This window comes from Planococcus citri, chromosome 1 (assembly GCF_950023065.1).
Source record: "Planococcus citri chromosome 1, ihPlaCitr1.1, whole genome shotgun sequence".
In the NCBI taxonomy this organism is placed as follows: domain Eukaryota; kingdom Metazoa; phylum Arthropoda; class Insecta; order Hemiptera; family Pseudococcidae; genus Planococcus; species Planococcus citri.
Window position 1 is genome coordinate 76,660,538 of NC_088677.1, and position 17,010 is coordinate 76,677,547.

Consider the following 17,010-nt stretch of genomic DNA (forward strand, 5'->3'; position numbering starts at 1 on the left):
AATAATGATAGCAGCTCGTGCAGGTCACTATGAAATCGTTGAAAAGTTATTCAATATACCCCAAGTTGAACTGCAAATTACAGGAGTGGGGTCTGTTTTGCATTCGGTGGTGAGAGGAATAGTTAAAGGGAATTGTGAATCAACCGATCATCGCAGATGTCTAAAACTATTCTTGGATAATGTTTCCAAAAATGCCCGCAGATTATCTATAGATTGTATCGATGAATGTGGAATGACTGCTCTCTATATGGCAATGTACTTCAACAACAAATGGGCAATTGATTCTCTCATCCATGCTTGTGATGTTGGCACGCAAATATTGAACCATAGCATCAATGAAAACGGCCTTTGCTATCTACATTTGGCTTGCGGAAACAATCACATGGATGTGGTAGATGCGCTGTTGGAAAGAAACGTCGACCTGAATACGGTTACTCAAAGTCCTTTGGCAGAAACTCCAATAATGATAGCAGCTCGTGCAGGTCACTATGAAATCGTTGAAAAGTTATTCAATGTGCCCCAAGTTGAACTTCAAATTACAGGAAGGTGGTCTGTTTTTCATTCCGTCATGTATGGAATGCACAAAGGGAATAATGAATCAGCCGATCATCGCAGATGTCTAAAACTATTCTTGGATTGTGTTTCCAAAGATGCCAGCAGATTATCTATAGATTGTACTGATGGATTTGGCCTGACTGCTCTGTTTCGGGCGATACACTTAAACAACGAATGGGCAATTGAATCTCTCATCCATGCCGATGCTGATATATACGTAAAAGGTCTCGCAGGAAAAGTTCTACTAACTTTGATCAAGGCTTCAATACTCGAACGTTATTTTGACAGCTGCATATCATCAGAAAATGAATATGAGATACCAGAGACAGACATAATACGTTTCGATTACAAGGTATTTTTACAACCCAGCAAAAATTACGATCCACTTTTTGAAACTAAATTTTTTTCCATCATCGAACGCGTACCCGAGTTGCGCAAACTGTACGAGCACCCGCTTTCAAAAAGTTTCCTTCACTTGAAATGGTGCATGGTTCGGCATCTTTATATTCTCGATGTACTATTGTATTTCGTCTTCAGTATACTGTCAAGTCTATGGCTTACTGTCTCCGCAAATCGGAGAAAATCGCTTTTCAGTTTATCCCCTGTTGAATTATTGTTCTCGTATGTGCTACTATGCATGCTTTTCAGTTCATGTTATCTGGAGTATTATTACAACGCTTACGTGGAAATTTACCCGAAGTTACATCGGTGGCACAGGATGGTTTTCAATTTCATTGCATGCAGCTCCAAATTTCTGCTGTATACGTACATAATTTTTATGGATTCATTCGAATGGGGGATAATGAAGTCCCTTTTCATAATGCAATTATGGATGAAGTCGACAGTTATGCTTAATAATTGTTCACTTGCTTCGATTTATCAAGAGATGTACAAAAAAGTGGCGTGGAACTACATCAAGTTGTTTTCCTTTTATTTATTGCCGGTCGCAGCATTTGCATTAAACTTGTACCTGCTATTCAGTAATTCAGCCAACGAAACTAAGACAAAAGAAGATTCTATAAATTGGTGGCAAACCCCGGCATTGTCATTCATCAAATCGATTATAATGATGACCGGCGAATTTGACGCTGCTTCCTTACCACTTGGTTCAGACATCAGTTATACACATATATTTGTCATACTTTTCATCTTCTTTGTCGCCATTGTACTTAATAATCTACTCGGCGCTTTGGCGGTCAGCGATACACGAGCCATCATGGAAGACGCCAAAGTGATCGCTTTGCGTTCACGAATAAAATTAATCTCAGTGATTGAAACTCGATCACTTAAACCTAGTTGGGTAGTCGCAGGAGGATTTTTACTTCCTTTGGTTCCATTTTATCTAGTCATCTGGTTTGCATTTTATTGCTATTTGCCAAAGATACGCGTGAAGAATATTAAAAAACGTGCAGCAAAGGTCAAATATTCAACATCTTTACAGAAAATAATAGGCAAAAGCACAATCTCTGTTCACTCATATCGACAGAATGTTATAACAGAACGAATCAAGCACTGTAAAAAAATGGATCCATCTATAGTCAAGGAAGCCAATCAAATTCTAAACAAACGAAAACAATCAGACGCCACTGATGGTTTTCCAACAAGTGCCACGAAACTATATCCATCTGAAAGCGAATCCGTTCAAGTTGATAAAGCAGATGATACATTACACGCGCAAAAATCTGATTCACAACTTAAGATTGATCAAATAATGGCCTACTTGGATGATAAATTCGCCAAATCTGAAGAACAATTGCAGCAAAAAATTGAAAGAATTGAGAAACTATTGGAAGCAGATCAAAAATTACACGCGCAAAAAATTGAACAAATTGGGAAACAATTGGAATTGGTTACAGACGAGTTGATGCCTTTGAAGCATAAAAATAGCATTTCGCGACAAGGCAAGTTAATGACTTTGTAATTCATTGCATCATTTTCCTGTTGCGATTTTTTTTTTTTAGTAGGTACTTATCTTCTATAGTTGTATGTATTTTTATCATACAGGGCCCGACATGAGTCAGACAATGCTCTCCTTAATCTTAAAAAAAAAAACATATTTTGCTCTTCTCGCTCCCATTTTGTGCCTCAAGTTTTATAATCCCTTTTTTGTACACACGTAATCTAGTGATGAAATTATTATTCGAGATGTAAAACAAAATACCCATTATACGAGTAATATGTACCTACTAGCTTAATTATTTTCTTGGCGAAGTTTTCTTCAAGCGATACTAATATCTATTCTATGTATTTTTCAATCTGTTTGATAACATTTCAATTTATGTGCAATATATACTTAACTACCTACATTCATCAATAGAAAATTTTGTTCAAGTTTCTCCGGCGAGAATTATAGGTATCAGCATAACCTCTCATTTGTGAAAATGAAAATTACCTATAAAAACTAAATAAAATGTCATCATAAACGTTCCAAACAGTTAATTTAAAACTCACGAATCCGAGGGATGAAAATAAAGTAATCGGTAAAATTCGTTGAACTGAACCCAAAACCGAAATCTTTGTACAGAGCTACGAATGAACCCACATCAAAACTGAACTCTAAATCACCACAATTTTTCGTTATTAGCCGAAATAGAATTCAACTGGGAGTTTCAAATATTCACTCGAAACCGAACCCTAATGATGCCTGAGCGAAGCGAGAGCAAAAACTTCCAAAAAATCCCGAAAAAGTAGCACATTGTAGAATTTTCTACAAAACACGACAAATCTTCAATAATTTACCCACGATTTTTTCGAAAATGACCCCTCTTCGAGCACCTACATCCCCCATTCAGAAGCACCTACCGAACTAGAACCTTTTCTGCGTGACTTAGACAAGATTAATCAATGAAAATGTATTGTGGTACGATGAATATTGGAATATATGAATGAAAGTTATGAAATATTTTTATTTTTTCGATATCATTCTCGATGGTTGAAAGTTTTGTGTCGAAAACATGATTACCTAATCGAATGTTCGGACAAGAAAATTAAATCCAGCCAGTATTTATCATTTTTTATTTGCTTTTGCTGGTAGAATTCAGCGCATCCAAAAGGGTAATATTTGGTCCCAAAACCTGGAAAGAAATTGCCCAAAAATGGTCGAAAAACGCCGTAGAGCTACAAGCGAATTTCCTGAGGTTTGTGCCCAATTTCGAGTCTGCGCGTCCAGAAAGGTATTTTTTGGTTCCAAAATTTTCAAAACATTACCCAAAAATGGTCGAAAATGCGATTAGGCAGATACCACTCTGGGAATCGCCTTTTATTGGTCACAAGTTGAGTTTCAGGCAATTCCAAAAGTTGAAGCAGCACAATCACATTTTTTGGCAATTTTTGGATTTTTTTTTAAATTTTGGGACCAGTTTTAGGCATTAATTTTTCATTCTTTATTCCCGGAATTGGCCAAAAATCGAAATTCTCAGACCTTAACAAGAAATACCTAACAAATTTTCTTTATGGTTTCTTGAAACGGGGAAGGGATATTACTATAATGAGGAAATTTTCAGAAATGCTGGCTAACAATAAGTCTTATTCCCAAAAATAATTTCATTTTGGAAACAGTACCCAGAAATAGCTCAAAAATTCCACCGATAAAAAGTTTTTAACACTTGTCAACTCGCTGCTGTAATAATTCGAAATTACTCCAATCAAATTATTCGGAAAATGAAGGACGATTTCGCATTATCATTATTAGTCAACGTATATTGATAATTCGCTTGACGTAGTTTTGAAAACTTATCAGAATAAATCATTTAAAAAAAGTTACAGCGTGTATCTAATGTTTAAATTTTAAAGGAAAATAGGGCTTACAGGATTTCCCGCTGGGTCATTCCACGTCAATTCAACCAAGAAGTGGTAAGGGGGTCGGCGATTTTTTTGAAATGTTTCCTGTGGAAAGACCTTCAGAAGGGTTGACCAATGGTGCAAATCGCAGCCTTCTAGCCCTTTTTTAAAGGCTGCTAAGCTGTTGTCAAAATTTTCAGTGAACTTGAAATATCATCCATTTCAGCAGTGGATTACTCGATAACCACGATACCTACCAAAATGGAACTTTTCCCCGTAGTTAGAGGTTTTAGGTCAAAATAAGACAACTGAATTTTAAACTATTCTCGATGTTTGGAATTGAAAATTGAATTTTATCGAATGTTGATTTTTTTTATGATGAGTTTATTTCATCGAGTGAAAGGGGTTTTTCAACTTTTTCAACGGATGCGTAAAAATAGGGATCAAATGGGTCAACTTCGCCAATCAAAACTTTTTTTCATGTTTTAAATAAAAAAAATCGCATTTTTCGCAAACTTTCAATTTTTCAAAATCGACTTTACGAAATGAAATCATCCCAATTTTTTAATACTTATGTTGTTCAGTATGAAAAGTTGTCCATAATATATTTTTTTCAGAATTTTTGAGAGTCGGGACAATATGAAAATTACGTTTTGAAACTTCGAGCTAATTTTTCAAAACGAAAAAAAGTGGCAACACTAATTTTTATGACATCGCCAAAAAGCCTTGAAGGCCTCAGAAAGTTTCTAAACCATTGTAGTGGAAAGAAAACGAACACACAAAATGTTTTCAAAGTTTTTATTATATTTTGAAACACGAAATACGAAATTTATTCGCGGGTTACACTTTACCGAACTTGCGTGTCTTATACTTAATCGCGAATGCAGGTAAGGTTAGGTTAGGTTAACTTAACCTTTGCACGTTCAGACAAAACCAAAGATCTCCAATGGTACTAGGTATCCACTGGGAGGATCAATGAGATCCCTATAAGACTAAACCAAAGATCTCCAATGGTACTAGGTATCCACTGGGAGGATCAATGAGATCCCTATTCGACAAACCAAAGATCTCAGATGGTACTAAGTATCCACACTGAGGATCAATGAGATCCCTATAAGGCTAACCAAAGATCTCAAATGGTACCGAAGCAGCCACAATGAGAATCAATGAAGTGCGGCCTACACATAAGTGAAGTTCTACACCTATGTTAAGGTAGGCCTCCCTAGCTCTTCTAGCTAAAGAAGATTAGACTTCGATAGCCCAAAGAGAACTGATTTTACCAGCAAATTGGCTGAGTTTATATACTCTGAAAAAGGTGGGTGCACTAGCTTCTCAGCTGATGAGGAATCTATCTCAGCTGTTTGAGAATTGGTATCAGCTGATTAAGATGTGTCTCAGCTGATTAAGTTCATCATAAAAATGTATGGTTAAATAAGACCTATCAGCTGACTGAGTATGCTCCTTGAAGGTCAAATAAAACAGCTGACTAATCATATTGAAATTAGTTATAGTAGACTTCCCATAGGATCGCTAAGTAGATTAAATATCTGACAGTTTGTTTATTTTGATAAATCAGCTGATTGTTATGATGAATAGTTTCATTACATGTCCTATAGGATCGCTAATGGTATTTAAAGTAAAACAGCTGATTGTTTGAAAAATAGATTAGGTAGAATTTATACCTATAGGATCGCTAAAGTATTTATTTAGTTTTCTTCCACTACAACCATCATGTGTATTGGCTCCGGAAGTCGATAATGGGGTGCAACCAAATTTAAGTTTCTTTTGTTCCCACGCGAAAGATGATTTTTGTTGCTTTTTTTTCAATAAGTAACTGGAGAAAATTTTGGATTTGAGAACCGACACAAAAAGAGATAATACGTGCCTTAATTATTCGAAAGGATCGCAAAGATGGTAAGTTCGAGTTTATACGTGTTGAATTTTATTTTCACCCGAATTCATGACGTTTTTTCGAAAACTGGAAAAACCGAAGATCCGCTGGAGGCTCCCAAAAAAATTTCAAAACGATTTGCATCATTTCCCAGGAGATCTGGAACCATCAGTGAAAATTGTTTTTCTCTAGCGATTTCAAATCGCTCTAGCAGGAGTTGTAATCAACTTGGGCAGCTGAAAATTTAATCCTACCAATTTTTTCCAAATCGATTAGGGTCGTTGAAATGCACATCTGAGGTGACGAGTTGAAAAGTGTAATTTTTTTACAAGTCGAAAAATCTCAAATTAAAAAAAATTCTGATTCTGTTGAATTGACGATAAATTATTGGATTTTTGTTAAATTAGATATCTTGAAACACAAAGAAGAAAAAATTTCAAAGAAGACGCGACGCGACGAAGGTAGGTGTCACGTATTTTATAATACATAGGTAATTAGTTTCGAACTTGAAAAGCAAGAGAAATAAAACAAAACACACTTAATCAAGCATTAGTTTGATTGCGTATAGTATAATTCCAAGAATAAATTACAAATAGGATCTGTTACTGCATTATGAATTTTATCAAAAATTAACGGAAATATAAACTGTTTACACGTACGTACCTAATTAATTCTGTGAAAAACAAATAGGTATACCTACACGCCTAAAAACCAAGTAATGTCTACCCAAACTTACATAAAAGGCGAAAATTTTACTTAAAAGTATCTGGGAAATTGCAACTCATCTTAAAGTGTATTTTCATTCAATCCCATGTCTACCTAATTGCAAATTGGTCATCATATTCTTCAGAAGATTTACCTCCTGCAAAACGGCATCGAGCACTTTATTCATCATTTTGTCAAATCGTTGATCAACATTTTGCAATAATATTTCATCGCGTGCGGCATTTTTAGCGTTGATTTCAAGTTTCAATGCGCTTATTTGCTCGTTGAGTGATTCATTCATCATTTTGTCAAATCGTTGATCAACATTTTGCAATAACTTTTCATCGCGTGCTGTAATTTTAGCGTCGATTTCAAGATTCAAATTATTTATTTGCTCGCTAAATTGATGAACTAATTCATTGACGAATTGCTGCTCGGATGGGTTGTTTTTCGTCACATCTGTCAACGAATTTTGATTTTCGTCTTTGGCTAGTTTGGATCGTATTCGTTTTACGAAAATTTCTTCAGCTTGTTTTACAATGGTGTACGGCATTTTGCCTAAATTTTTACCGTCAATTTCTATTTTGTTCCTTTGGGTAGGATTGACATAAACCAGATTTGTTTCAAAAATCGGGTTTGCTTCATGAACCGACGCTGTTTCATCAATGGATATTTCGTCACCAGAATATTTGTTGCAACAAATATCCCTTCCAAGTTGTTCGGCTCTTCTCGTACATTTAAAAGCATGGTGGAATGGATTGCTATTGCATAGGCGTTCTATATGCGAGATGAATTTTGCTCTAGATAACAGAGCAACTATTTCAGCGTCCTCCACGATGGTGGGCGTATCGCTGACCGCCAAACCATTAAGTAGATTGTAAAGTACCATGGTGACTAAGAAGACGAAAAGCATGAAAAACACGTGGCCATAACTAAAATTCGAATCAAGCGGTAGATTAGCAGCATCAAATTCACCTGTCATCATGATAATCGATTTGAAAAACGACATTTGCAAGTCTTGCCATAAATTTATGGTATTTTTATTAGTTAAATCTGCGGTATTGACGTTGGTTAGATTCTGCGATGATGCGTGACCGCTGGTTTTATTTCTAAATAGAATAAAGAAACTGTATGCGAACGATGCGACTAAAATCGAGTATAACAGGAGTAATTTAGCAAATTTCGATGCCATCGCCGTTTTGAACATTTCTACGTAGATTGAGGCTGACGGTTGCGTACCGAGTAAAAAAAACAACCCGATCCATGACATTAGAATAGCGCTTGCGGCTAAATGCGTATCAGTCTCATTCTGAAAGAGAAAACCAATTACTACGATCATCGACATTTCCAACCAGTTTTCTGGTATACCGAAGTACTCCCAAATTGAAACAGAGAATTGGAACAGTTCTCGTAAAATCAGTACGATGTAAAGTAGCAATGTTATTGGCCACAACCACAATGATACGTCGCATGGAATGGAAGCTGTATCGCGATTATTTGCTGTATCAGTTGATTCTGAGCCGTTGAAATTGGCCGATGACGACGGTAGGCAGCCTTGAATTTGGAAAATATACGTGTTCAGAGCCAAACAAAATGATAAATAGAATGCCAAATTAATGTAATAATATTTTCTAACGTGACGCCATTTCAAATAGAGCCAGCTTTTCGTGAGTGGATGTTTGTATAGTTTTCTCATTCCGGTTACTGATTCGAATCGACCAAAAAAATTTCCATTGCTTTTTGTAGCAATGGAATATAGGTCTAGTTGTGTGAATATTTTGTTGTCGAATATTATCAGGCTGTCTTCAGCATCCCGCATTCGAGTGGGATCTCTTTCTGAACGAATGCAGTCATCGAAATAGCTTTCTACGATAGTAGCCGAAATCGAAGTCAAGAGAGATTGATCCACAGGGCGCAATTTAGCGCCTGCTCTAAATAGAGACTTGATGGCGAATTCGTTGTTGTATTTTAACGCATAATGAAGAGCTGTCCTATCGCTCTGGTCTGTGTGCTCAATATTTAATCTGCCAAGTGCCACATGTCGTGACACTTCCGGTAGTAATTTCAGGATCTTACGATGACCGTCTGTTGAGACATCGAGGCTCTGCATGAATTGCATGCCGCGCAACACTAAATGCCAAACTGATCCAGTTCCTCCTACATTTTGCAGTTCAACTTCGCCTACGTATGCTAGTCTATTGAATATTTCGAATCTGCCTACGAAAGCGGCCTGCATTATTGGCGTCACCTCATGTGTAAATTCGACGAAACACGAAGCAACCTCATTCAGTAGGACGTCTTTTTTCAGCAACGCTTCCACCACGTCGATGTAATTGTGGGCGCATGCTACATGCAAGTACGTCTTATTAGATTTTTTTTGCTTACCATAGTTCAGAATTTCCGTGCTAATATCTCTTATTCGTCTGATAAATAATTCAGGAACGCCTTTTTCCAAGTATAAGAATAAAATCTCTTGAAGCTCGCTCGGTGATCGTGTTGGCAGCTCTGCTTCCAGCTCCGGATATTTTTGCAATATCATTTCGCGACAACTAACCGTACGGCCTTGAGAATCATTCTGAAATTCCTTGTCCACGTCGAAGTACTTGATGAACATGCGAACTGCATCGATGCTTCCTCGGAGCAAAATCTTGTCTTGAGAGTCTGGACCACCATGGAAGAATTCGTAGTGTACCAAGGAATAAGATCGAGCTAGACGCTGAATGGCCTCGATGTCGTTTTCTTCAACTGATACTTTCATAACATTGCCATTGTGCTTTCCTGATCTGGATAAGACGTATACATCGTTCCAGATACCGCACACCAAATATTTGTTCGAATGCTTGAAAATGTCATGTATAGGGCTAGGATTTATATGCAAATGCATATCTGTTTTGGCTGTACTAGATACCGCATATCACTGTTTCTTTTGCGATTCATACATTTCTGAGACGAATGGTGAAATTTTTTAGCGCATATTTCCGCATATTTTGGGTATAAATGCATATATTCGCATATTTTCATCAAAAAATGCTGTTATAGCGCATATTCATCGCATATTCTGAGTTGTTAGCGCATATTTCGGAAAAAAACACAAAAATTGATTTAAAAAACGCAAAATTAAAAAAAAAATCATCGATTTTTCAAAGTTGAAAAAAAAAATTGAAAAAATAAAAACATGGTTTAATTTTTATCTGTGACCTGACCAGTGTTTGAATTTTGATACGTTCGGGCGGTTGTCGTGTACTACTGCGTTCTCCTTCTCAACGTTTTCTCTGTGAAGGTGAAGTGATATCAACAGATGGCTGTTATCTGTACCATTTTCACCTGGTTTTCGATTTCGCGTCTTCATTTACTCGTACCTTTACCTGAGCTGTTACACCGCAGGTGGTAGTTTTTTAACCATTTTATTCTTCAAACATTGCGTTCCCCCATCTCCTCTCATCATCATGGGAAGATCTAAAAAATCAACGTCGGGAAAATTACGCGCACTTGCGGTGGAGTTTAAAGAAGACTCTTTAGAGTATGAAAATAACACGCTTTCGTGTCTTTGTTGTGGCGTTCGCCTTGGTATGGATTCAGACTCCGAAGTAAGACGATTTATAACTGTGCAGCATTTGGGCACGCCAAAGCATAAAAATGCAATCGAATTGTACAATAGTCAACAAAAATTGAACTTCGAAAAAGATACTTTCTCTTTAGATATATGTCAAGTAAGAATACGAGTTCGTTCACAAATTCATTGTTGGGTTTTTACTTTTTATCAAGTGTATTCTGAAATGTTGCATTTTTCACTTTTAAACATAGGCGTTTGTTGCGGCAGATATTCCTATTTATAAGTTAAATCATCCGGTATTACGAGAGTGCTGGGAAAAATACTGTGGACGTAAGCTCCCAGATCAATCAACGATTCGTAAAAATTATTTGAATGAAACTTTCGAGGCAACAATGGAGTGTATTAGACAGGAGATAGGAGATAGTAATATATGGGTTTCGATTGATGAGACTACTGATTCGATGGGAAGGTGAGTTGAGTTTTTGTAGATCAAACGATAAATTTTTGTGTGCATAAAAATCATAAAATGACAATTTAATTTCCCAGATATATTGCAAACGTGATTATTGGAAAGTTAAATGGCACTGAATCAGGTCGACCGTTGTTGTTAAATGTAGTACAGTTACAAAAGGCAAATTTTCAGACCATTGCAGCCTTATTCAACGATAGTATGAGTCTTCTGTGGCCTCGAAGTGTCGATCATTCCAAAGTACTGTTGTTTATTTCGGATGCTGCTCCATATATGGTAAAAGCAGGCAAAACTCTCAAGACTTTTTATCATCGGATGTCGCATATAACTTGCTTAGCCCATGGACTACATAGAATTGCAGAAGCTGTTCGTACTAAGTACAAAGTGGTCGATAAATTTATAGGATCGATGAAGAAAATCTTTTTAAAAGCACCTGCAAGAGTTACAGCTTTCAAGGAACAATTTCCTGATCTATCCTTACCACCAAAGCCTGTATTAACAAGATGGGGTACCTGGCTTACTACTGTTTCGTATTATGCTGACAATTTGAATAAAATTGCTCAATTCGTACTGTCTTTGAATGACGATGACTCGTCTGCCGTTAGAGAAGTACAGACGTTACTTGAAAAAAAGAGAGCGAAATTGACGATGGATATTACTGAAATCCAACAGTATTATGCTGGAATCGCTGATACTATTACTCAACTGGAAACGAAAGGTCAGCCATTAGTCAGGTCGCTGGAATTGTGGCAAGATGCCATAGATATGCTGTGTAATTCACCTCATCAAGTGATCGCCGAAAAAGCCCTGTCGGTATTGAATAAGAATCGTGATTTGCCAAAAATAGTGAAACTTTCCAGAAATGATCCCTCGTTATTGGATCAGTTACCATTTACAGATATGTCGCCAACTGAACTGGCCTCTTTTAGATTTGCACCTGTAGTTTCCGTGGATGTAGAACGCTCATTTAGCACATTGAAAAGTGTGCTCAGAGATAACCGGAAATCGTTTTTAATTGAGAATCTTAAAGAGCATTTGATCATCGGATGTTACACGAATGTTTGAGTTATTTAGATTTGTAAAAAGAAAATTATTGAGAAGTGTGTTCAGAGACTACCGGAAATCGTTTTTTAATTGACAAGAACATTTGATAATCGGATGTTAATCCAATGTTTGATATTTGCATTTGTGAAAAGAAAGTGCTGTTTTATGAAATAAATCTGAATGCGTGTATTTTTTTTGTTTATAAACTGCAATTTCAGCTACAGTTTGAAAATACCTTTATTTTGATATACGACATGCTGCACTTTTATAGCGCATATACTCGCATATTTTCATCACTTTAGCGCATATATTCGCATATTTTCGTCATTTTTAGCGCATTTTTAAAGCGCATATAATCGATTTTTAAGCGCATATAAATCCTAGCCCTAGTATCACTAATTTACCAGTATCTTCATCCTTGCGCCAAAGTTTAGCGCCGGTTTGTATTAGTTTGGAAATATATTTCTCGTGCTCGTATTCGGATGGCCTGCTGGCCAAATCTAATAACGTTCCATTATCTGGCTCTCCGTAAAAATGATCGACGTCTATGTCCCGACACTCTAAGAGTTTTTCGAAATCTTTAAATCTGTCCTCCCGGAATGCAGACAGTAGCTCTTCTTGATTCGTCATTTGTTTAAAACCGATCGCAGATCACTATATGAAACTGATTTGATAGGTATACGAAAAGAACAAACGACAAGACATACACAATTACAATCCCGGTACGCGACCACATTAAAACTAGAACACAGCTAAACGCGATTAATGATTAATGACGTGTGTATCATTCCAGTACATTTTATTTAAATCCGAAGGGAAGCTGTTATCCTACGTTTCCTGTATCCTGGCGTAAGAGAGATAAGTTGCAAAATTTTGGGTGAAATTATGATGGTAGAAATTTTGTGTTGATAAATACTTGTAACATTGCTGTACATATTTTTATTTCAATTTGAAAGGAAGCTGTTATAAGTTTCCTGTATCCTTGGTGTGAGAGAGATGAGTTGCAAAATTTTGAGCGAAATTATTGGTTACATGGTAAAATTGTGTTGATAATAATGAATTAATATTTCATAAAGTAAAAAGTACAAAAGTTGCCACCTCGAGGTTTTTTTAAAAAAAAAATACGTAATTAGTAAAGGGTCATTCCACGTCAATTCAACCAAGAAATGGTAAGTGGGGGGGTTCGGCAATTTCTTGGAAGTTTCCCCTGTGGAAAGACCTTCCGCAGGAAAGACCAATGGCGCAAATCGCAGCCCTCTAGCCCTTTTTTGAAAGCTGCTAGGGGGTGTCAAAGTTTCCAGTGAACTCAAAATTATCATCTATTGTCATTTGGGAACACCGCGTTCATGTTTTATAGTTCGTCAGCTGAACATCGAAAAATCAACTTTGGAGCTCAAAATTTGGTTCTGTGATAAGGGAGATGCCATTTCAGGGAGTCCAACTTCGGTTCGATTGGAGTTGAATGGGTTGTAAAAGTTTCCTTGTAAAAACCGCGAGATTGAATCAAGTATCTAGGACATAGTACATATATCTAGGTATCTACTGAGTGAATTGAAAAAATAAACGAATTTCCATTTTTTTGCTTCGAGTGTAATTTTTATCAACTTTTTCATGAAATACGTCAGATAGAAGTCAAAATACCAAAGACAACTGAATAAATTTCAACTTTTTTTTATGCATGAAATTGAAAATTGAATTTTTTCGAATTTTGATTTTTTTTGTGCGTTCATTTCATCGAGTGAAATGGTTTTTTCAATTTTTTCAACGAATATGTAAAAATAGGGGTTAAATGGGTCAACTTCACCAATCAAAACTTTTTTTTATATTGTTTTAAATCAAAAAATCTGATTTTTTGGCAAACTTTTAATTTTTTTAAATCGACTTCACAAAATAACGCCATCCTAATTTTTTAATATGTTTTTCAGCATGAAAAGTTGTCCATAATATATTTTTTTCAGAATTTTACTGAGTCGAAACGGTATGAAAACTACGTTTTAAAACTTTTCGAGCTAATTTTTCATACGAAAAAAAGCGGCAACACTGATTTTCATGATATCACCATGAATTGCATACTCGGTTCGTCGTAAATCTGGCAGCCTTCCTTCGTAAGATGGTGCTAATAAAATTGCATACTCGATTCGCCGTAAATACGAAATCCAACGTTTTGTTTTATAAAAATGATGAGTGATAACTGTAACTGATAATTTGGTAGACCTGGAATATTGAACCAACGATTACTCCTCGCTGAAAAAAACGATGTAGTCGGGGGGCCCGCATGGCGGCCATTTTGATGGACAGGTCAGTCGAAATCGCAGATTTTGCGTTCCAACATATAGGACTAGCATAAAACTTTTTAAACCGTACAAAGGCAGATCGAAAGAGGAGGCAAAAATTCATCACTTGTCAAAATTTCAAGTGCTAAAGTGCGTTTTTCGATTTTTGGTGAATTTTCAAAAATCAAATTTTGGCCAAAATGTGAGAAAAAATCAACATTTTACCAATTTGACCTAGAAAGCTGAAATTTGGGATATACCCTATTTTCGGCCTGCCAAACCGATTGAAAGCTGTTTCCAACCGTTTTGAGCAGTTCTGGAGCCTCCAGCAGATTTTTGAAACTCGAGTTTCCCACAACATTTTATTAAATGAAGTTGGAAAGCCGAAATTAATTTTGCAAACCAATTTCAATACGTTATGAAGTTGACTGCAAATAAATTTCAAGTCGTTTTTGAGCCTCCGGCGATTTTTTGAAAATTCCTGGAGCCTCCAGTAGATTTTTGAAACTCGAAATTCCCACAAAATTTCATCAAATGGAGTTGTTAAAATTGGAGTGTATAGTTAATTTCAGCTTTACATCTCCATTTTGATGGAATTTTGGGGAAATTTCAAGTTTCAAAAATTTACTGGAGGCTCCAGTAATTTTCAAAAAATCGCTGGAGACTCAAAAACGACTTGAAATTCACCTGCAGTCGATTTCACAGCGTATTGAAATTAGTTTGCAGAATTAATTTTGGCTTTCCAACTTCATTTGATGAAATTTTGTGGGAATTTCGAGTTTCAAAAATCTGCTGGAGGCTCCAGAACTGCTCAAAACGGTTTGAAACAGTTTTCAATCGATTTGGCAGGTCGAAAATAGGGTACCTATACCCCGAATTTCAGTCTTCTAGGTCAATTTGGTAAAATGTTGATTTTTTCTCACGTTTATAACGGAATGCTCTATGGCTAATTGTAAGATGATTTTTGGGCGCCGAAATTTGTCAAAATTTTCATTTTTGGAGGGTGGGGCGGAAGAGGAGTATCAATAAATTCACCAAATACAATGACCGACCTTGTGATATATCGAAATATATGTTTTTTGGACCGTAGAATTCATTTATGGCAATATTTTTCACATCGGAGGACAATACATATACGGCCAAAAAACATATTATTTTGATATAATCACAAGGTAATATTTGGTGAATTTATTGATACACCCCTTCCTCCCCACCCCACAAAAAATGAAAAGTTTTAAAAATTTCGGCGCCCAAAAATCATCTCAGCCATAGAGCATTCCGTTAAACTGCTTGAGAAAAATGGCTCAGTCCCAAATGAGAATATTTGAGATTTTGCGTCAATCTATGCTATCGCCGTCAAAATGCAAGGTCACTTATAGGATTCTACTGAGTAATAATTAAAAATTTCCATATCGTTTATTTTTGGGTTAGTTCGTGTTTTGAAAATGTTTCCTTCGTAAATATTTCGCATTAATAACGACTACATAATATTGAAAGACATCATTTCTGAAACCGAGGAAATATTTTGGAACGCAGTGATGCCAATACTTTGGATTTTAAAAAATCGAGAAAACATTTTTGGTGATTTTTCGAAGTTGGCAATAGTGATCAAAAAATTGGTACCACGTGTGTTCCAAACTATTTTTTTAGTTTTAAGGATGATGTTTTTCAATATACATATTTGGAAGAATTAATTCATTTATAAGAAAGCTAACACCTGGGAAAAAATACTTGATAAGTAAAGTTGAAGAAGAATTATTATGACTTATAGAAAACAATACGTATTCAGTTTATCAAACGATAGATTAGGTATCAATTCTTCAAAAAATCATTAGCAGAATATTACGTCACGTTTTCAATTTTATCTTTTTCTGCGTAGCTTTATAAATTGGTATCTATTCGTATTACTAACGAGGAAATTATTCATTTATTTATTCAACCTTACACTGGCGAAATTTCATAAAAATCGAAGTTCTTTAAAATCACTTGCCAAAGTTGACAAGGAATGATTACTTCGAAATATGAACTAAAAAGTACAAATCTTCTCATCTCTTGGCATAACTTTTAGGGACAAACAAGAGAGATCCTCAATCAAAATCGCGAATCTATTCTTGAAATTGCAGGGGAAAATGTTCGTTTAATACTCTCTAGCCAATCATAAATGATTTCTGAAAAGGTATTAAAAGGGCATACCTAATACTTATAAATACATCAATGCATTGCTCTTCCTATTTTGGTCTTGGAAATTTTTTTAATTTTGTCATTTGTGAGACAATTGTGTTTTCACATCTTGACCAAAATTCAGGGGCTCCGCAGGCCTCATATGAGGTTTTGAAAATCTCATCAAGAAAATTTCGTAGTTGTAAATATCATAAAAATGTAGGTACGTTTCCTGGATTTTTTTTCAAATTTTTAAATCATAGATTCAAAATTTTTGACAAGTTTTTGGAAATCGAGCTTTAAAAAAAAAACTCAACTTTGAAGTTTTGCAATTTTTGGCGAATAATTTTGGAAACTACCTACTCGCATTACGGTAACTTCGACAAATTTTTTAAAAAATTCCACAGCATTAAACATTTGGACTCCGCAGTATAGAGCATTATGACGAGAAATTTCAGCTGCTGAAAGAAAAAAAACTGTTTCTGAACAGGGGGGGGGGGGTGAGAATCCAGTGTTAACGTTTTTCCTTATCCCCTAATAAAAAAAGAAGCCAGAAAAATATTTTGAGCAAAATCTGAGC

The 17,010-nt window shown here is 35.8% G+C and overlaps 2 protein-coding genes across 3 annotated transcripts in view; one reads left to right on the top strand and one right to left on the bottom strand.

Moving 5' to 3' along the window:
- LOC135833529 (serine/threonine-protein kinase/endoribonuclease IRE1-like) overlaps nucleotides 1–17,010 on the bottom strand; it is a 328,041-nt gene that overhangs the window by 12,396 nt on the left and 298,635 nt on the right. The gene's annotated exons all lie outside the window — the stretch shown is intronic.
- LOC135842640 (uncharacterized) lies at nucleotides 9,846–12,186 on the top strand. Its single transcript, XM_065360192.1, has 3 exons — nucleotides 9,846–10,641; nucleotides 10,736–10,953; nucleotides 11,031–12,186. Exons 1-3 carry the CDS (start codon nucleotides 10,378–10,380, stop codon nucleotides 12,016–12,018), a joined length of 1,470 nt encoding a protein of 489 aa, XP_065216264.1. The 5' UTR covers nucleotides 9,846–10,377; the 3' UTR covers nucleotides 12,019–12,186.

Excerpts from the sequence above, each read along its gene's own strand:
- LOC135842640 (XM_065360192.1), top strand. The coding sequence starts at position 10,378 with ATGGGAAGATCTAAAAAATCAACGTCGGGAAAATTACGCGCACTTGCG. Across the intron at positions 10,642-10,735 it reads TCTCTTTAGATATATGTCAA|GCGTTTGTTGCGGCAGATAT; the intron begins GTAAGAATACGA and ends TTTTAAACATAG. Across the intron at positions 10,954-11,030 it reads ACTACTGATTCGATGGGAAG|ATATATTGCAAACGTGATTA; the intron begins GTGAGTTGAGTT and ends TTAATTTCCCAG.